The following is a 21,818-nucleotide window of genomic DNA, read 5'->3' as shown; positions in this document are numbered from 1 at the left end:
GTAGGCAGGTAGGTGGGAAGGATAGAGGAGTCTGGCTGCAGCATTCATATTAGATTGTAGAGGAGAGAGTCAGGATAATGGAATACTTATAGAATATACTAATAGAGGATTTGTCTTTTTGTCAGGTTGAATAACTATTGCAGCCTGCAGTCCCGGATGAAGTTCCTTGGCCTATAAAATAAATATAAACCTATCCATTCCTTAAAAAGTGGCTTCCGGGACCTGTGGTTAGACTAACCGGCTCCTGAAATCTTATCATAGCCACACAACAAATTCAGAATAAATGCAGAAGAGCTTTACCCAAATCAGGAAGAAATAAGAGAACCAGTCACTGCAACAAAAATCTTCTGATAATGCTATGGGTGAATTTATTACTTCATGCATGTTATTTGGCTGTAAAATCTTTAGCCCCAAGAGCCCTTAAATCAGGGTACAAGCAGTGGGACGATTCTATGGAGGAGTGTGCGGTCCTATACCGGCTGTAATTATATGCAGACCATTCTGGGTAACACCCACATGTGATGCTGAGCCTGAATTGAAGGAAATTAAATACAAAAATTGTTAGGGGCTGGGCGAAAGAAAGCTGGGCTGCGGAGGGAGGGGCTAGATGTCCACCAGCAAGGAAATGAGGGGGAGTCTGATTTGTTGCAGCTTCTAATGTACATTGTGAAACATTTTTTGCAGTGAAATTAGAAGAAGTAATTTTATAAAACAGGACAGGAGCCAAAACAGCTGTGAAAGTCTGAAGGGAAGGTCGGAGGGCAAATTAAAGAAAGGGCGGGTCAAGAAGGGCAGATAAAAGGAATTTGGGGGAGGCCGGGAGGGCATATTAAAGGAAGAAGAAGGAAGATAAAAGTAAGAGAAGGCCGGGAGAATAGATTAAAGAAAGTGGAGGCTATTTCAGCAGCCAATTATTGAAGGGTTAATGCAGGAAGTAATCCTAATTTTAAATCAGACCGGCACCCCCTGTTGTGCTGCTGGTGAAGAAGGCAAAATTACAAAAGACAGAAATGAAAGATATGTAAGACGTGAACTTCCACAATCATCATTTTAAGCACATGACCTACTTTATCATTACAAGTTCTTTTATTTTAAAACATTCTGATTCTTCCTACCTGAGATTCTGGAGATCAGTCTGATTTATCACTGCAAGATAATAAAAGGACAACTTCACTTTTTGGGAGATTGTCCTATAATAATCCACCCACCCCAGTACAGCCCAAGGATATTTTCCATCCTCTTTGATTCAATCGACTTGATTACAGAAGGGTCCTCTTCATAATGCTCATGTGCGCTGTGGCCCTGTTCATCCCTATGAGTAGCCATAGTTATAGTGGCTTATGGAGGGGTGCAAGGAACAGGGCGACTAAACAGAAGTCGTCACCCAACAACAGGAACAACTTGTTGGCAGGATTACCAGGGATTATTTTAAAAAGACATGCACTTATTCTTTCCTATACTGACCTGACCTAATCCAACCCATTTACAGACAAAGGGCCACAACCCACTGTTTGTTACCGCCACTGAAAGCATTTACCACTTTGCCCTCCACCTGTACAGTACAGGCCTATATATTTCTATGCGCCGATTTCATGCAGATGGGTCTATAGAAAGTCCATAGGGCTGCACTGCTCAAAGAAAAGCAAAGACTTGGGGAGTGAAAACAATTGTAACAGTTTGCATTTCTTTGTGACGCCATTGGGGATCACAGGGACAGAAAGTCACTAACATTCTAAAAGTATACAATGTTACCATCTCTGTCCGGATTCTTCATTGCTTCTTGTCCTACACACCTCCATTTTACCTGGATATTTGTAAAGCCCATTCTTTAACCCAGTTGTACAAGGACGCCCCCGCTGCACCTTCTTACATTGAAGTGGTTGCTAAATACCCGATCCAGGACCCTGGTCATGTGACCTTTTGCAACAGATATGGGGTAGGGGTATTGATCATCCGCCAAGGACAAGCAGCTTACAATAATTACAAAAATTCCTGTAGACTACAAGCCACCTCCTTTCTCCCATAATAAAGGAATGGTGGACCCAACTATATGGGATGGCACCGACTTTCAAAGAGAACCTTTCACCTTGCCTTGTATGGATTTGCAGAGATGGTTGAAGAGAATTGGAAATTATTCCATATATCTATAATGGTTCATCTTTCAAAAGTCACTTCTACATTTTCCTACAAGGACGGCAGATGCTTAAGGACTGCTGGGACCTGTAGTTTCGTCAGACATTGGAGGTCAGCAGAGGATTAATGAATATATTAAATAAGTGTGCAGCTTATTATAATAAGCCCTGACATAAAGGGAAATGTACATGAATATGAATTATGAGTTCCTGCGCCCCAGTTTTCCGGACTGGTGTTAATTCATTATCACCCGGTGACAGCGGCGGCAGCATCAAGGCTGCAGATTAGGAGCACGGCGAGGAAATCTACCCTAATGGCCCGGCTGACAGCTGAAATATTCAGATAATCTGCTTCTATTTCCGGCTTTCATTTGCATATCGCCAGGAAAGCCCTCTGTCATCCTGCCTGAAGAATCCCTGCAAGAACAGCTGTTCTGTGCCCGCCGGGCGAACTTACCGCGTGCCACCCGCATAGCTAAAACAGAGCAAACTTCTGCAGCTCACCAAGGCTTACACCAAATCCATTCTATCACCATAGGTAATTGGCATAGAGGCTTGCCAGGTGCAGAAAGGATTGCATTGCATTGCAGCAAGAATAATATTCACAACATTAATCCTAATGAAGAGATTCTTCAAAATACAAAATGTAACACAAGGTGGAGTTGGGCTTTAATGTCAACACCAAAATCTTAATCGGTCCATACACCTAAAAGTCACAGGTGGAGCTCTGAGGTCTGGGCAGATAGAAAATACAAAATGGAAATCTCCCTCCAGAGACCTCCACCTAGTAGAATTGGGGGCACTGCAACCTTTGTGTTTTCTTTCATTGTAGTCTGTTACAAAATAATTAAAAATTCAGGAGAGAAGGTGGGAACTCCTCATAATGGGCATAGCAGGGGCACAGGCCAGGGGACTACACATAGGAATGGTAAGAGCCCCTTTTAATGGGTACACACTCAGGGAAGGTGGAACTACGCATATTGGACACAACAAGGGTACAGGTGCAGGTACTGGGCACATAGGAATGGTAAGGGCCCCTTTTAATGGGTACACACTCAGGGAAGGTGGAACAACGCATATTGGACACAGCAGGGGGACAGGTGCAGGTAATGGGCACATAGGAATGTGGGAAGTTTCAGAGCTGGCATAATAGGGAAAGTGGTAACCCCTTGGACAGGGCACAGTAGGGGTACACACCCAGGAACTTAGCACAAGGACGGTGGGAACACTACATATTGGACACAGCAGGGATACAGGTGCAGGTAAACGGCACATGGAAGGTGAAAACGTCTCATAATCTGCATAGTAGGGGTACATACCCAGGATCTTAGGACAGGGAAGGTGAGAACCCCCCTCAGGGTACAGACCTGTGAACTTGGCACAGGAATGGTAGGAGCCCCTCATACCTGTGCCCCTCATAATGGGGACACAGACCTGGGACTGCTCATACCAGGCACAAAAGGGGTAGAGGACCAGGTACTTGGCACATGGAAGGTGGGAACCCCTCATAATTGGGCACAGTAGAGGACCCAGACTAGGTTAGGTGGGAACCCCTTATAATTGGGCAAAGTAGGGTTACAGAATAGGGAAGGTGGGAAGCCCTCATAGCAGGCAGAGATGTGGTAACTGCAGGCACAGCAAGGGTACAGGTTCATGTACTTTGGCACAAAGACACCCTTTTATGGTGGGCACAGCAGGGGTGCAGACGTGGGAACTAAGCACAGAGAAACTGGGAACCCTCATATTGGGCACAGCAGGGGTGCAGACCTGGAAACTCCATGCAGTTATGGTGGGGAACCCATGGGCACACGCGGTGAACAAACCTGGCATCCTGGCACAAAGAACTCACAAAGTCATAGCGAGATACAAGAACGTGCTGGGGAATTTGTTTCTCCGGCATTTACCAGATAGGATTTGGATAAGCTGACCCTTTTTTTAAAATCATCACTCATATTAAAAAATGATTTTAATTCTCCATTTCTGAAAAACATTCTCAAAGCTGATTTTGGTTCTATATCCAAATTACTGCAGTCGTTAAAAGCAGAGTCCGATATCCCCAGAGGGTTGGCCACACACAAGAGGCTGCCGTGTTATAAAACTGTCACCACATCGACCTTACGTAAGAGTTTCCGCGCTCTGTAAATAGCAGGTGACTTCATACAACAGAGTACAGCTGAGTGATCTGCGGAGAGTCCCTCGGGGGAGAGGAGAAAACAAACTCCAACCAACTGAGAATTCAACCGAGATACGGGCGCATCGCAAAACCGCTTACAGGAGGTGGCCGAGGCTGGTTGGCACTGGGTATGTCAACCCAAATGTTACATGGGAAAGTCACAGTAAAATCTATTGAAAACTTCTCCTTTTTTTTTTTTCTTCTGCATAATTTTATTTTTCTGACCAACTAATGGACATCACAGGTCCTCCTTTTCCCAGTAGTGGTGGTTGGGGGTTCTCTGTGATACCACAAAAAAATTCACACTGGTGCTCAGCAGCATTTTACAGTCAGCGATGGCAGGCTGATGTGGCGATACTCCTCAGGGGTGTGTCCAGGACAGAGTGGGACCAATCATGTTGGTCATCACTCGCAGCTGAGCAGAGGCTCTATAGGGCCCAATGCTGCAGAATGAAACCTAGAAGAATGCGGCTTTACAGAGAACACCTTCACCTGACCATTCATATGGAACAAAAAGACTTATACAATATAATATATATAAGCAATTTTTTTTCTTGTATTTTGTCATGTGTATCAGGGTTCTCCCCAGGCCCTTTTAGCTGGGTGCACCACCCGGCACTTTTCAACACCCACCCGGCTGTTTTTGGGTGGTTACCAAAGAGTTTAGTGACAATACAGGGGCTGCAACCCACCTACAATTTCTACCCACCCAGCTTAAAAAAATTTCTGGGTTGAGCACTGTGTATTATTAGCCTGCACTGTTCAACTCAAAAAAACTGGGTGGGTAGACTTTATAAGTGGGGGGCAACCCCTGTATTGTGACCCAACTCTTTAAGTAACCACCTAAAAAGAGCCAGGCGGCTACTGAATAGGCCCGGGTGGTGCGCCCTTCTGAAAGGGCCTGGGGAGAACACTGGCCTGTAAAAGCCCCAAGACTGCTGCTGAGAGCTGCCAGCTTGGATGCAATACCAGCAAACTCTTCAGCAGCTACATTAAAGCTTATGTAATAAGAGATGGAGGAGCTGGGTCAGCACAAATCATGATTAGAAGCTGAAGAACTGAGAAAGCTATAATTCATCACAACCTCACCCCCATCTCAACAAGCCCATCATGTGAGATAGTCCTTTAGGAGACGTGACCTTATTTTTTGGGGATAAGCAAACATTGACACATTAAGGCAATTCACATTCCTTTATGAAAAGCTGAAGAGTGCTTCATAAAATGATCAAGAAGAGAAACTCAAACACTTCATATGTCACAAGGCAGAATAAAACAAAGAAAAAAAATACTCAAAATTTTGGAACAAGGGGGCAGAGCTACACAACTATTCCCCTAAAGCCATACAGATAACGTTTTGCGTTACATAAAGAAAGCCGCCAGCCCTGTCGCAGGTCCATTCCCAGGTATCCCAGCTGCGCTTTCCCAGTGCCGTATTAATATTATTTTTATTAAACAGGATTTATATAGCGCCAACATATTACGCAGCGCTGTACATTAAATAGGCATGACAGACTAATATAGACAGTGATACAGGAGGAGAGGGCCCTGCCCCAAAGAGCTAACAATCTAGTAGGTGGGGTATTGATTACAGAGTCAGAATAGCCATTTTTAGAGACGAAACGGCTAAGTTATTGATCTGCATGGGCTGACGGCTGTGAACTTTGTGGCAAGTCGATGAGAACGCCGAGGGAAGTTTGTGCGGCAGTGACAAATGTCAACTCATTAAAATGAAGATGAGGTGATGTAAACCGCTCATAAAAGTCTCTCTTATCTTACAAATAACACGCAGCTACGCCAGCCAGGCTGTCACTTTCAGAAATGATTATTATTACACAGTGTTTATATAGCGCCATCATATTACACAGCGCTGTACAAAGTCCATAGTTGTGACACTATAAAATGGTGCCAAGATCAGGATCTTCAGTTCTGGAACGTTAGAACGCAGAGTTCTCCTCGGCCTCTTTTAGCTGGGTGCACCACCCGGCACTTTTCAGTGGCACCCGGTTGTTTTTGAGTGGTTACTGAAAAGTTAGCTCATAATACAGCTTCTTACCACCCAGCTTTAAAAAATTTCTGGGTTGAACACTGATGCTCAACGCAGGAACATGTGATTAGGAATTTGCAGGTTCTCCAGGAGGCTATCGAATATCATTGGTGCTAGGTTGTGGGGGCTCCAATGTGATGCCTAGGCCAAATTTAGCAACCTTTAGCAACCTAAGCAACTTGAAAATAACTCAATTTGGATAAGGTGGAGAGCAGTTTTAAAGAAAACTGTTTTTTTTGTATTGTTTTATTTTTTTTACTTTAAATACTGTAACTGTATCTGACAATCACAGTGCTAAACAGATTTATTATTATATTATTAAACATTATTTATATAGCGCCAACACATTACACAGTGCTGTACAAATAAATAGGGATTGCAAATGACAGACAGTAACAAAGGAGGAGAAGAGGACCCTGCCCAGAAGAGCCTAAATTGGTGGAAAGTAGAGAGTTTAGGAGACAGAAGAAGACGAGTAGGTGAGGATGAAGCGTTGGGTTTTAAGCGCTCTTTTATAGAAGCAGAAAGTAGAAACAAGCCGAATAGAACAAGGAAGACCATTCCAGAGAGTTGGGGCAGCTCCAGAGAAGTCTTTGAGCCATGCGTGTGATGAGGGTATGAGTGAGGAAGTCATTAGTAGGTCATCAGAGGAGCGAAGAGAGCGGCAGGGGGAGTATTTTCCTACCAGGTCAGAAAGGTAAGTGGGACAATAACTGTGGAGGGATTTGAAGGCAAAGCACAGGAGATGAATTTGATTCTAAGGTGAGATGGAAGCCAATGTTGAGAACTACAAAGAGAGGCAGCAAAAGAGGAGCGGAGGGAAGGCTGTGTATGGGGTAGGTAGGTAGGTGGGAAGGCTGTGTATGGGGTAGGTAGGTAGGTGGGAAGGCTGTGTATGGGGTAGGTAGGTAGGTGGGAAGGCTGTGTATGGGGTAGGTAGGTGGGAAGGCTGTGTATGGGGTAGGTAGGTAGGTGGGTACAGTAGTCCAGACGAGAGATGATAAGAGCATGTACAAGGAGTTTGGTGGTCTCAGGGGACAGGTAGGGGCAGATTTTGGAGATGTTGTGCAGGTTAAAGTGACCGGACCTGGAAATGTTCTGAATATAAAGGGAAAAGGGGAGGAAAGAATCAAAGGAAACTACAAGGATACTTTTATTTTGTTTTTATATCAAAGTATCCAATCTATATGTTATTACTATGTCCTAGCGACCATAATTACATGGGTGAGAACAACTCTGATTGGTTTCTGGTCGTCACCAGGACCAGGATTGGGTTCTACAAGCAATGCAAAGAATCAGCTGGTGGCTATTTATCTATTGTATATTTTTTATGTATTTAAGTTATGAATATAAGTTCTAGTTCAGAGTGTGAACTGAATGACCTCCCCATAGTGCCAATTTTTCGGTACATGTGTTTTCACCCCAGGTACCCGCAGCACGTTTCAGGTACAGACTATTTATAGGAAGCCTTCGCTGATCTCTAGGTTTTGGCATAGATTCAGCTCAAATATAGAAACTTTTATCTAGTTTGCTTCACAGAGCAGATTTCAGCTTGTTAGAATTGCACTGGGGATATACAGAACAATTTTTCCTCCTCCAGCACAACCACCTTAAACATTTGGTGAGATAAAATGTAATCTCTTTATAAACTGATTTACCTGCTTCCTTCATCCCCACCCCCTCATTGTCTACCTTTTAGACCAATTGGTGGCATTATTGGGGCTCTTTGCTTCTCCATGTAATGCATACTATAGGTAATGAGGGTGGTGAGAGGGTGCGGTACAAAGCTTTCTGAACCCGGCCTCCGTACGCCCTCACAATCCTAAAACAAGGAGTAGGTTGGCTCCTGGATGGAATTAGGAAAATACTGAAATACCAAAAAACGTACAGGAGAAGGTGGATGTTCCAAGGCAGATATATTTGGATGCAGATTAGCTACATGTAATGCAGTGTCCATATTGAAAATTACTAAAATCCAAAAGGGACAGGAAAGGGGTGAGGCTAAGAACAGTCAGACTAAGGAGGGAGGGGCTAGATGCAAGAAAATGAGGCGGAGCTCTATCTGACTTGCTGCAGTTTCTAATGTGCATTGTGAGAAGCCCCCAGTAGCTAAAGGCGAGGCCGGAGGGCCACCTCCAGTAAATATAGGCGATGCTGGAGTTTATATTTTGTAGCATAGCTCCAGGTTGCCCCAGGTTGCCCCCCCCCCCCCGCCTGTACTTCAATGGGTCTTTGGTCTGGTCATGTGACATTATGGGTGCTTTTTCTCAAGCTATGGGCACTGGCCGTAAGCTGCAGAGAGTGTCACACATAATGGCATGGTGCGTTTTTCTAACATTCTCCTATGTGTCCAGGGAGGAGGATGAATATTGGAAGAGGAGGGGAAGAGTGTGAATAATTTTGGATCGCAGAGTGAATAATTTTGGATCGCAGAGCAGGAAGTTTAAGGGGAATATTAGCAGACACAGCGAGTATTTTTTTAAATTACCCATAGCACCCGAGTTTGTGGCGCTTTATTACAAAGACTCCTTTAAGATCTCCAATAAAAAGTTTTGTCTTGTAGCAAAAACAAAAGAACGATTCTGCCCTCGCTGGCCTCCAATGACACCCATATGGCGTGATGAATTCAAGGAAATTTACTTGTTGATCTATTATGCAAATCCAGACTTCATGTAGGAAAACAGAACCTAGGCCAAGTTCCTCATCCTTATTGATACACTGCTACGAAGAATGTACAATTCCTGCTGGGATTAATCCACCAAACCAACAATAAAGAATAATATCCTAATGTGCACTACTAAGCAGGAAGCAGAGCCTGCATACGTAATGGGAAAATATGGCCACAAATACACTACATGGCCAAAGGATTGTGCACACCAGACCATTGGGTCTTGATAAGCTTGATGGACATCCCACAAAGCATGGCCAAAAAAATGGACAATGTTCAATCCAGAATTTTTTAGGTGGGAAGAAGAAGTTGTAGGTGGGTGGCAGCCCCTGTTTTGTGACCCAGGTCTTAAGTAACCACCCAAAAACAGCCGGGTGGGTACTGAAAAGTGCCAGGTGGTGCACCCAGCTATAAAGGGGCTGGGGAGAACATTGATGAAGTTGACCACCCACCACCTGTATCTATACCATTCTATACTTGTCTCAGAAGGCTTTCCACACGAATTTGGCGTATGAATGTAAAGGGTCAGGAGCTGATATCAGATGATCTGGCTCACAAATCCACTTCATCTCAAACTTTCTTCCAAGGGATGAGATGAGGACATGGTTTGAGCAATCTGTTGTGGAGGAACTTGAATGTCTTTATCTCATCCCTTCGAAGAACATTTGGGATGAAGTATTGTATTTGGGGTTGCAGCATTTGTGTTTGGGGCTTTGTAATTGGGGATGCAGCCATGCTGCAAGTTTGAAAATAAAATACCCTTCCCACCCCCCTAAATTCACGGTCATGTAACTCCTCAGTCTTAGGTCTTTTTATGATATCTAAATGACTCCTTGACAGAAGTGTCCATATCATTGCCTCCATGATATGGACACTTCCGTCCAGGGTTCTTTTGGAGAAGTTTCTCAACCAGTGGTTCTTATGGTCCCTCTAGTGGTTGCTAGGGGAGAAATGAGCAATTTGAGCCTCTCAGGCCAAACTAGGTGACCCAATGACCATTTTGGCTATCTATAATAGTGACTTCCTCCCAATGGCAAGCAATGCAGGGAATTCTTCATACTGACCACCGAACTAATGTACAGTTAGCTGTGGATATATTAAATATAGCAGGGGGATCCCTGAAGACCTGGGAGTTATTTTAAGGCTTCCCTGATATTATTAAGGTTGAGAAAGGGTGGTATGATGGGCCTTTATTGACCTTTAGATGGGTCTGTATTGATGCTAACACATAGAAACAGCCAACGCAGGCATATCTGCAGCCAAGATTAGTGGTCCCCCATACCCAGAAACAGTTCTAGCAATAGTCCCAGACATTAGTAGATTTTGTTTTACAAAGCATGAAAAGAAAAAAAAAAGTTTGCCGGCTGATTTTGAGGGGGCAGAGTGGGTTACATTTTTGCCCTGTGATGGCCTTTAAAGAAAGAGCGTAAGACGCGACCTACGCCTTGTCGAAATTCTCAGAAAAACACACAAAGTAATCCCCTCTCCAAAGTTCTAATCACTTTCTCCGCAGACAGAAGATCATTAATCCAGACAGTAACCCGATGGCCTCTTTTGTAGTTTAAATTAAAAATTTCACCTCCCGCAGCAGAAGAGCTTTCCATGGTCCATAAACATGGCAGGCAATGCGATTCACCAACAATGTATTTCTTTATAGTCACGCTTTCGGAAGAGAAGACTTCTTCTTAATATTATATTCTGCAAATTGAATTCTCTACTTCACATCCAAAGCCGAGCATTAAGAACTCGGACTGAAAAAGCTCTCTGCGGGGAATAATTCATCAAACATCACGGCCGATAATGTAAAAGCAACGGATCTCAGCCGTCACTTCAAAAACAGAACTCCAGGTAGGAAGATTTTATAGCTGGGAAGAAGCGACTATAATGGAATGAAGCGTATGGTTTCAGAGAGGAGAGCGATGATTTGTAGACACACAATATTATTCTATAAATGAAGTTGTGTAAGGAGCTGTGCATGGAACGGCCAACAAAAGTCACAAAGAAAAGCCACAAAATAACTTCTATATGACACAAATTAATAATGGAAGCCTGGCTTGATTTGTTGGCTATTCTTTTTTAAAAGTGCCGAGATTCAGCAGTATGTACAACGTCCCTCATCCCGACACGTAGGTACCATGTCTCCTATCTCGACGCGTTTCGCCTACAGGCTTCTTCAGGGGACTTGTGGAGAGCCTTACATTTTATGATCAGCAGAGAAACCTTGTAAATAGAATTCCTCAAGAGTGAATGCAGGCACCTACTATTCGTATAGAAATTCCCTTATATTGGCTGGTTGCAGAAGCGACAGGAGTCCTAGGACGCTGTGGTGCCGTAGCAGCCAGGACTGTTTATTATAATTTTTAATAATAATAATAATAATAATAATAATAATAATAATAATAAATAGAAGCACAGTAATACCTCCAAATAGGTGACCAGAAAATCTGTTCCCCTTTTTTTTTTTTTTAAATAAAGTTTTTTATAAACTGGAAAATACAAAGCAGTAACAGAAAGAATAAAGCCCAATAAAAACATTAATAATGTAAAATGAATAGAATAGCAACACTATGTCTGTATAGAAATAACCTAAGCCCTGTTCCAATTGTCTGCATAGAAACAACCTAAGCCCTGTTACAACTGTTTTAAAGCTGGGTGGGACGAATTGGTAGGCGACTGGTGGCCCCTGTATTGTGACCCAACTTTTCGGTAACCACCCAAAAACAGCCGAGTGGTTATTGAAAAGTGCCGGGTGGTGCGCCCATTTAAAAGGGCCTGGGGAGTCCTCCCCATTGCACAATGATTCGCTAGGAATGGAAAGACATAAATGGACAATCAGTACATTTTGGTGAGCTATAGCAGACCTATTGTCAAAAATGGGGCAATCCCAATACGGAGAGGGAAACCTCTACCAGAACAAGACAAGGAGCCATCGTGTGGAACCATTTGAAATTAGTCTCTTGGTATGAGTAGCGAATAGAAAAGTCTATTTATTTGAATCTTGCGTTACCTATTACTACTTGTGCGTCTTTTCCGACCTCCAATCTGCTGTACTGGGAATGCAGGAAGCCAATACAAAGTCAGGTGCTTATAGAAAAGGTATTTTAATGTTCATTTAGTTTGGATTTATATTGAACCCAGGAGGTTAGAAATTTGGAAGGTGTCATTGCTGGTCCCGGATGCCTTGATACTTTACTACCTAATGAGTCACTGATTGACAGGTGGAGAAGGAGACTTCCAGCCTTCACTATCTGCATGCTTACTTCAAAATCAGTGAGATCATGGAGCCAGTATGACTCAAGTGAAAATCCTAATCAGGTGCCAACAATAAGAATTGTGCCCTCGTACCCTCATAAATCAGACCCGGTAAATCGGTTCTCATAAATCAGACCTGGTGACAGCCAGCCACCACACACGTCCTGCACAGCCCTGGGCAGGAGCAACCCCGGGCTGGCACAGAGGACTCTGGGAGAAGCACTGTAAGCAGATAGAAGGCTGAGAGGTTCTAGGACAGCGGCTCAGAGCTCCCGGAGATAAGAGGATTAAACGTCTTTAAATGGAAAAAAAAAAAACACAAACGCTGCTTTTTACTCATCCCTGCACAATTCTGGGGGATTATTACTGCTTCACTGCAAGAAACAATTTACACACCAGGAGCTTCATTCAGCTTCATCCCTCCACTGACCAATCAGGAGGTCGCCTTACTGGAGCCAGAGTAAGACAACTTGGACTTTGATTGGTTGCTAGAATGGGGCTTTGAAAAATTTCTGTGAATGTGCATAAGAGAAAAAAAAAAACACTGAGCAATGTACAAATGACCAATTTATCATAGATGAGTTTAGACAGGCGGTTGGCTACAGAACGGTTAGCGGCCCAACTTGTTAGGTGTTCGTGAAAGGTGAAAAGAAGGTGTTAATATGAATTCATTAGCACCTGGTGATATGAACTGCGGTTCTCTTGCCACATGTTGCACAGGATTATGGGTCATCTATCGTCCTTCAGAAAGCTGCGACGGATTGAAATGCTTTCTAATGCGTTGGATAGCAGCCTCAATCAAGTCTATGGAAGCGGCTCAGCGATGATGAATGGGATTATAAAGCCACCCAATGTTCAATTGGCTGCAAAAAAAAAATTTAAAACTTTCTGCTGCACCTATTGGTTATAATGACAATCAGGGCTTTCGGGTGCAGTGTTCTCCCCGGCCACTTTTAGATGGGTGCACCGCCTGGCACTTTTCAAAAACCACCTATCTGGTTTAGGATAGTCGATGAAGAGTTGGGTCACAATACAGGGGCCGCCACCCACCTACAATTTCTTACCACCGGGCTTTCAAAAATGTCTGGGGTGGTTCAGTTCTGGTTGACAGTAATGAAGTGCAGAGGTCCTGCTTGGAATATCTGAATACAGCCTAATGGGTTTGGCTCAATTGCATGGGACATCTGGATCCAAATTTTAGAAAAAATGCAGGAAACCGACTCCCATGAGCAATCAGCTCTCGGATAAAAGAAGGGCAACAAATTAGAAAAAAAGCCACCACATAAAATTGACCTTGGACGGTGTTAAAGACATATGAATATGGTAGGAACATTAGATTGTGAGCCCCCTTGAGGTAAAGCTAGTGGCATGACTATAGACTTTGTACAGCGCTGCGTAATATGTTGACACTATATAAATAATAATAATAATATTAATGCTCACCTCATCTCCAGCATTGTCCCTGCTCCAGCAAGGATCCCCGGTACCCAGCGTCATTTAATTTATTTCATGTGAGCCTTACCAACATGGAAGCGGAGCCATATTGCTTGGCATCATTCTTCAGGTTGTGCCCTCTATGGAGGGGAAAGGGGAGGGTATAGGGAATCCTATAAAGAGGACCTGTAACATTATGGAACTGAATCAAAGATATCTGGTAAAAAGGCTGCTGTTTGCATTTTTTATTTTTGGTCCATGGTGACTGGACTGTCAACCAGTCTTGGCCCATTATCTGTAAAAGAGGGCACTGGGTCAGGCAGGGGGCTCTCAATGTGGAGGATGTTATACATTTCCAGTGTTTAACCCAGACATTTTTTTTAAAAACAGCCAGGTGGTTAAAGAAAAGTGCCGGGTGGTGCGTCCAGCAAAAAGGGGCCGGGGAAAACTCTGCAAATCTGCACATCGTAGCAAGCAATGGTCCCTTCTTCCTTTCACACAGCTTTGAACCTTTGATGAAAAGTCTTGGGGTCAAGGAAAAGAAAATGCAAACTATGCAAGTACAACTTAATATTTCTGCAACATTGGGGGTGCTTGGATACTGTAAGAGGGTATGAATTTAGTAACCCTTTAAAAAAAAGGCATTCTCAGGTTACTGCAAAACAAATCTTTATTTTATTTGGCCCCTCACACCCCTAAAAAATAAAAAAATAAAAATAACTCCCCATTCACCAATCACACCCACAGCGGTGACCGTTGGCCACTTACGTAGCTCTGCACCTCCATGGTGGGCCATGTTGCCACCACCGAGGCGTTTCCCAATCATTTGTAGCCTCGCAGCCTTCTCCTTTATTAGGCCTGGCAGGCCGTCACCCCAGAACGTAGCGGATTTCTTCACAAGTCGAGAGGAAGAATCATTCCAGGGCAGCTATTTTTGGAAATAACAAGATGTTAACAACGCGGCGCCCAATGACCGACAACTGACCGGCGGCTTCTTCCAAACCGCGCCGTCCAATTACAGGAGCCCAGCTGACAGCTCTCAGTATGCAGATTGCACATCAAGAAGAGATGACGGGCAAACAAGAATATCCACCCGGGTGAAAAACAACATAACGACCCTTCTGGGAGGGCAGAAAGGTTTATTACTCCTCTCCAGTCTAATGAAGTAGCACAAAACTTCCAGCGCTGCAAATCATTATCATATGTGAACCAAACAATGTCAAATTTAAAGACAAACTCCAAGCAGCTATAAAATATGCAAAGTATTACAGCTCTGTATTAACATATCTGACTATGTAAGCAGCACCAATCAGCTGTGTTGGAGTGCTCATGTGCTAACAAGAGACATGCTAATAGAGGGTAAGCAATAGAGAGATGAGCTCTATGGTCTGCTGCTTCTCAGTTTACTGTCCAGTCCAGGAAGGAGGGACAAGACCTGTAAGTAACAGCAGACAAATATCTGATGCCCGACCCATGCAGCGAGGGCAGTGCTGGGCGCACACAGCGGCCCTGACTGTCCTAGAGATACAACAGGAAATGAAAGGGAATTTCTACACGGTGAAGGGAATTACCCCCTTTTAGTATGGTCAAGGAACAACTGTCCCTAGTGGGTGATTTTTCTTCATTTCTTTAATGACAACACAATAAATTTCCGGTCACTTTTCTTGGAACCGAGGCAAACTTTAAAAAAAATACACACCCACCAAAAAAATTCCATGTACTATACACAGAACTTTCTGATTGGTAGGTGCCAAAAACTCTTGCCATGTGACTTATTTCATTGCCCATATGTATGAGCCCTTTCCCCCGATGGCCCAAAACCCTCATCACTGTGGAGCAACTCGGCGGTCCCTGGTATGATGAGATATTGGCACCGCTTCTGCCTGGCTCCTCCGGGGTATTCTTGCCCCATTCTCCCATTCCTTGCAGCAGAAGCCCATAAACCAATCCTCTTCTTTGGGTAACAGCTTTACATTGGAATGGAATTAATGAATTAATAAGGTGATGAACAAGAAAAAAAAAAAAGTAAAAAATGTAACTAACTTATTCCATTCTTTATTCATGGTCCCTCAAAGTGCATCAACCTGCCGCCGATTTCATGACCCAACTCTTGTGCCCAGAGGGGGTTATTTCTGGTTATTGTAGATAAGCTATTAGCAGATGAATTATAAATACGGTATAATAATTATATTATTATACAGTTTAATTTGTCTACCTTTTTATGGATTCTTCTAGTTTAAATCTCAGATAGACAGAAAGTATTGAAAAACTTCCAAAACAAAAACAGACCAGAGAAGTCTAACATTTCCATGCTTTGTCCACAAATTTTAGTTGTATTTGGTCTTTACATTAAATAGAAAAGGCAAAACCTGAGCATAAAAGCTGCAGGAAGACCAATCAGAAGTAAAGTCCTGTATCCAGCGCCCCATCGTGCCTCATAAAGTGGACCTATCATCACATTTTTAACATTATATAAATGGGTGGCTTTGCTTTTGAGAGGTGTTTGCTCATTTTATCTTTACCACCGTGGCCTTAAAGACTGAAGGGGAAACCTACAGCTTTCTGGGATACATACTGGCTCACATGCCCCAGGAGGCTGTGGGCTGCTGCTTCTACGTATGCTGGATCTCAGGCATGCATCCTCAAGGAGCTTTCCTATAATGTAATAAAACAACTGCTCGATCTTACGCATGCGCAGTGGGATTGGCACTTTTTTTACATTTACAGGAAGATAAGTCATCTGATCTTATTTCTGCGCAGTGTCCAGGTGATGTAGAAAAAGAACCCAGAAGATGGTGGTGCTGGACAAATGGCGAGTGAGGGAAAAGGAGACAGCGCAGGACTGGGCTCGGTTTGTGGAAGGATTGATGTTGTGTTTTCAACATTACTGAAGAGTTGGGTCACAATACAGGGGATGCCACCCACCTACAACTTCTTCCCGCAGCTCGAAAACATTTCCAGGAAGAATATCGCTTTGTCAAGATCACAAATGCTCCAGAGCAGACCTGTTATAGTTGAAGCAGTCCAGACTTGGTCAAGCCCCACCCACACAAAGCCAGTCTATGTAAGAAATGGTGGGGGGGGGGGTAATCTTCAGTGGGATCATTTCACATACAGACGCATCTACGTACATTAGTAGACCGTGCACCCCCTGGTATAGATGCAACCAGCCGTGGGTAAATAATTTTTTCTCCAATTCACAAACATTAGAATCACCCAGTGCCATCTGTTCCTCGCTTTTGTGGCTCGGCACTAAAATTGGTATTGAGTGGGTTTGTGCCATGCACCCCTTTCAGTCCCAGTACTTGGCAGCGCCAGAGGTCCACCTGCCAGCGGCTGTTCTCTGCCAGCATTGGGCTTTTGTGCCCAAATCCAAACCACTAAAAATGAAAAGCAGTTGGAGCTACATGTATGCTTAGTAATGTCAATGCAATAAATCCCAATACTGTCCCATGGCAATGCCATTGACTGATTTTCTCTCCTTAAGGACAGAGCCAGCTTTGTTCAAGCATCATCCAGAGTCACCATCTATATCAGGGGTGTCAAACTCTGGTCCACGGGCCAAGTCTGACCCGCAACGTCCTTTTTTTGGCCCCCAAAGTAATCCTAAATATGAATTGCAGCTGGCCCGCCGCTGCATTGAAATAGCACCGCTACTACAATTCTCGGAATCACTTGCGTCTTTAGACCAGCGGGCTCTCTGCCTATGCGTGGCCCCGTATTGGACAGTTTTATAGATGCAGGGAATTGTAGTAGCGGTGCTATTTCAATGAAGAGGGAGTTCCAGCCACTCATAACATGTTTTCTTGATGCCCACGCCTTTGTCTAAGTTTTTAATTTTGGCCTACTGTATATTTGAGTATGACACCCCTGGGCTAGATTCTGGGAGATGTCAGTTCAGGGTCATGCAAAATCTTGGTGTGTGTGAACAGTTACTGATCGTCTTCAACGAAGGTTATAGTACGCATATTGGGGAGAGGAGACCTCCTGCCTGCAGCAGCCCAATGACTTGATACCTTATTCAGTAACTAGAGTTAAAGAATAAGTTGTAATAAAAGGTTGAACTTTTCTAAAGTAAGTACTTTAAGTTGCTAGCACAAGTGAAGAGAACCTGTGATTTATCCATACACTTACAGAACACCCTTTTTGTCACCCTATGAACCTATATCCCAGCCACAATGCCCGGTCAAAGTAAACCTACACCCAAGCACCAGAACCTTGATGTGGAGGGAGTGACAAGTTCCTCATAAATGTTTCTCTCTGGATGGGAGAACGTAGCAATGGGGGAGTGATACATGAGTGGCTGTTAGCACCACTATTAAAGTGAACCTGTTGCATTGACACAAGTTCACTATATCTATACCCAAAGTGTTTTGGTTATGAATAGAATAAGGATAAGGTTACAACCTCTGTCTGGTTTTACTGCCATCGGAGGATCCATTGGAGTGATCGCCCCTCACCTCCTGTGTATTTTTAAAGGTTTCTTCTATAAGAAGCAAAGTATTCATATTCTGTTATTCATCCTATCCTATCTGGAAGGATGAAGGCGCAGCACTCAGTTCTTCTGTCTTGCCCTAGAAGTCCAATACCCTTGCAGGGCACGACACCCCTCTAATCCTAGTAGTTTGGTTTCTGATATAACCAATATTGTACAAGAGTCACAATTTGATACAGAAAACAGCCTCACACAGTGTACATCAGCAAGGTGGAGGTACTGGGACGCAGAGCAAGTGATGGAAAAAGTATCACCTTGAAGGGTTAAGCAGACCTAGACAGTGCACACTGGCACCTAACCCCCAGGATGCAATCACTGATTCCCTGGGTCCGTACACCTGTTGTGCCCATTATAGAGGAACAGTGAACATAACAAGAGTAGCTGGGAAACACAGTTTGGCGGAGACACCCAAAACTCCCAAGTCATCAAATCAGGGCCAGGTTGGCTCAGTGATCTGGCTGCCTTTGCAGCGCTGGGTCCCAGGTTTGAATTTCGGCCAAGACACTATCTGCATGGAGTTTGTATGTTCTCCCCCTGCATGCGTGGGTATTCTCCAGGCAGTTCGGTTTCATCTCAAAAACAAGAAGATTGGTTAATTGGCTTCCCCTCAAAATTGGCCTGGGGCTGTGTAAATGACTATGGTAGGGACATTAGATTGGGAACTTCCCTGAGGGACCACTAGTCAAATGACTATGGACTTTGTACAGCACTGTGTAATATGTCGGCGCTATATGGTAGGGACATCTCACCGTTAGGACGTCAGGGCTGACTCAGCCTAAAGCACTCCAGTTATAAATAAAATCAGTTTAAGGTGGACACAAACAAAAAGCTGACTTCTGGATTGGGCCGACTTCAGACCCCCAGCAGAGATCGGCTTGTGCCCGTCCCTCAGCAGCCCTGAACCCGGCAGGAGGGAGCGCAATGAAAACTGGTCAAGGACCCCGCGGCTATGGGCCAACGGGATTAGGCGAGGATGCAACTGCTGCACAATGATCTGATTGTAATCTAACTCCTGGCAAGCACAGAGCTGCAGAGCAGGAATAGAAAATGCACTTCAAGGTTGCACACCTCACATCACTGCCATATATTTCAAAGCATTGCATTTATTTTATATGTTGCGTTGGTGCTCAGGTATTTTAATTCCTAACCAAGTGTTGCAGTGTTCTTTGATGTGTTACAATGCATTGCTCTGGTGCAAAACAGATCCTAGCTGATTGTCACACTTGACCTGCATTAAACAATGCAACCAATGCATGTGCTAAGAATAATACAGAGAAGGAAGCTCCGCCCCCATAAACAAGAATTGTCACATGACACGGCCGCATATTTCATCGCATTACCTCATTAACCAAAAAATGTGATCACATAGCTTAAAGCAACTTCACATATTCTGAATACTTTGTGACTTCAAAACCAATCTGCTCAGTAAAATGAATGAAACCTGGACCGAGAAAGTCAGCCATTGCTGGCATCCCCAAATGCCAACGTCCTGGCACCAGATATATACCTTTTATGCTCAGTAACATGCCACACTTTCATGCATTTATTACCCCTCACAAAGATCACAGATTATCCCCTACAATGCACTTATCTTTTCTTCTTATCTTTTTCTTTTTAGAAGCAGGGAGCCATCTTTATTCAGGCATCATCATGGACCGACTCAAGAATTACACAATCATACAAATCCTGGCGCAGTTCTTGGTTGTGTTTCTAAATGTCTGCTGCAACCTTGCATATTAAAACTAAGCTGCAAACTTGCAACATTGCAGTCTGATAACTGGGGGGGGGGGGCATAGAAGACTGAGGAAATGCCTCCTTCCCCACTGCAGCAAATGGATAATTTCAGCCCAAGCAAAGTCACTGGATGGTAAAAGAAGCGTCCCTGTTGCTGTATATTGCGCCATGTCTGGAATGGATTCATGCAGACCAGTGAAGTGAATCAACGTGCAATTTAAATAGTTTTGAGTTGCTTACAAATAAAAAGCAAGCAGCAAGGGACGTCAGCAAAGGAGACAGAGCAGTAAATCGAAGTCACAGGTCCTGCATGGCAGCAGTCAGCAACTGCATCCTAAGACTGTCCCCTGCACAGGTGAGAGCAGCGCAGAGAAAGCCAACACTACAACCTCTGAAAATGCTGTTTCCCTGGCTGTCATAGGATAAGTCGGTGATCCATTCATCTGACTTCACCAGGTAAGGGACATAAAATAATAAATCCAGGGGCAGCCAGGACACCAGCATTGCCAATTCAATCTGTAGCCAATCAGGAAGGAGAATAATTAAATGCCTATATTAGGGGTTACAATACGTGAAAAGCGGGCACTCACCTCGAACGCACAGGAGAGACATGGCCTCCGTCTGTGAGGGTCACTCGGCGGGCTGGCATGAGGCGAACAGGGCAACTCTAGGGAAGAATGAATTGGGGTTATCACAGAGGGGTCCCAGGTGAATGATATTAGTAGGGGGGACACAGAGGGGTCCCAGGTGAATGATATTAGTAGGGGGGGCACATAGGGGTCCCAGGTAAATGATATTAGTAGGGGGGGCACATAGGGGTCCCAGGTAAATATTAGTAGGGGGGACACAGAGGGGTTCCAGGTGAATGATATTAGTAAGGGGGGCACAGAGGGGTCCCAGGTCCTGTCCCAGCAGTGCAGGATTTGGTAGGGATCAGCCTGTAGAATTGTCTCAGTACATCTATTGAAGTAAGGAAATGAAAGGGAAGAGGGCAGGAAAGGTGCAGGAAAGGTAAGAAGTGATGGGAATGCCGGCTTCTGCAGGTATCATGGTGATCAGTGATCAGTGCCCATCCATGAGGTAAGTTAGGTGCAGGGGGAGGAGGAGTGCAGGATTTGGAAGGGATCACTCAGGTTTATTATCCGGCCATTGGATAAAGCAGAAGAGGGGTGTAGGATCTGATGGGGGGGAGCAGGACTGGGGATAGATTGGAGGGGTGACAAAGTCATAAAAGCCATGATGAGACGGGTGCTGGGTGCTGAAATGAGAGTTGGAAGGGATCACAGAGGAATAATCTAAGAGCCCATTCAAAGAAGTGGGGAGAGAGGTGCAGGAACTAATAGGGGGGCAGGACAGGCGACAAGGACAGGTGACAGGGGGTAAATCACCTGGAGCAGCGCAGGAGTCTCAGAGGGTCCTCGGTCCGGATCAGATGATTGGTCCGGGAAGTACAGAAGTCATAGGGGGTCTTCAATCAGGATGAGATGATTGGTCCAGGGAGTGCAGGAGTCTCAGGGGGTCCTCAGTCCGGATCAGATGATTGGTCCAGGGAGTGCAGGAGTCACAGGGGGTCCTCAGTCTGGATGAGGTGATTGGTCCGGGGAGTGCAGGAGTCACAGGGGGTACTCAGTCCGGATCAAATGATTAGTCCAGGAGTACAGAAGTCACAGGGGGTCTTCAGTCCAGATGAGATTATTGGTCCAGGGAGTGCAGGAGTCACAGGGGGTCCTCGGTCCAGATGAGGTGATTGGTCAGGGAAGACAGGAGTCACAGGGGGTCCTCAGTCCAGATGAGATGATTGGTCCAGGGAGTGCAGGAGTCACAGGGGGTCCTCGGTCCAAATGAGATGATTCGTTCAGGGAGTGCAGGAGTCACAGGGGGTCCTC

At 44.5% G+C, this 21,818-nt stretch overlaps 1 protein-coding gene across 11 annotated transcripts in view; it reads right to left on the bottom strand.

Moving 5' to 3' along the window:
* Positions 1-21,812, bottom strand: part of UNC13B (unc-13 homolog B) — a 256,653-nt gene extending 234,841 nt beyond the window's left edge. For all 11 annotated transcript variants that reach the window (XM_072413562.1, XM_072413563.1, XM_072413565.1 and 8 more), the window contains exons 1-2: positions 21,321-21,812; positions 20,523-20,599 (exon numbers count right to left, since the gene is read on the bottom strand). In XM_072413562.1, the coding sequence (XP_072269663.1) occupies positions 20,523-20,544 (22 nt within the window). In that variant the 5' untranslated portion in view covers positions 20,545-20,599; positions 21,321-21,812. The remainder of the gene's footprint in view (positions 1-20,522; positions 20,600-21,320) is intronic.
* Positions 21,813-21,818: the final 6 nt, after the last annotated feature.

The sequence above is a fragment of the Pyxicephalus adspersus genome, chromosome 6, assembly GCF_032062135.1.
Source record: "Pyxicephalus adspersus chromosome 6, UCB_Pads_2.0, whole genome shotgun sequence".
Classification (NCBI taxonomy): Eukaryota; Metazoa; Chordata; class Amphibia; order Anura; family Pyxicephalidae; genus Pyxicephalus; species Pyxicephalus adspersus.
Note: the sequence above shows the minus strand (reverse complement) of the source record. Positions and strands in the feature narration are given on the sequence as shown.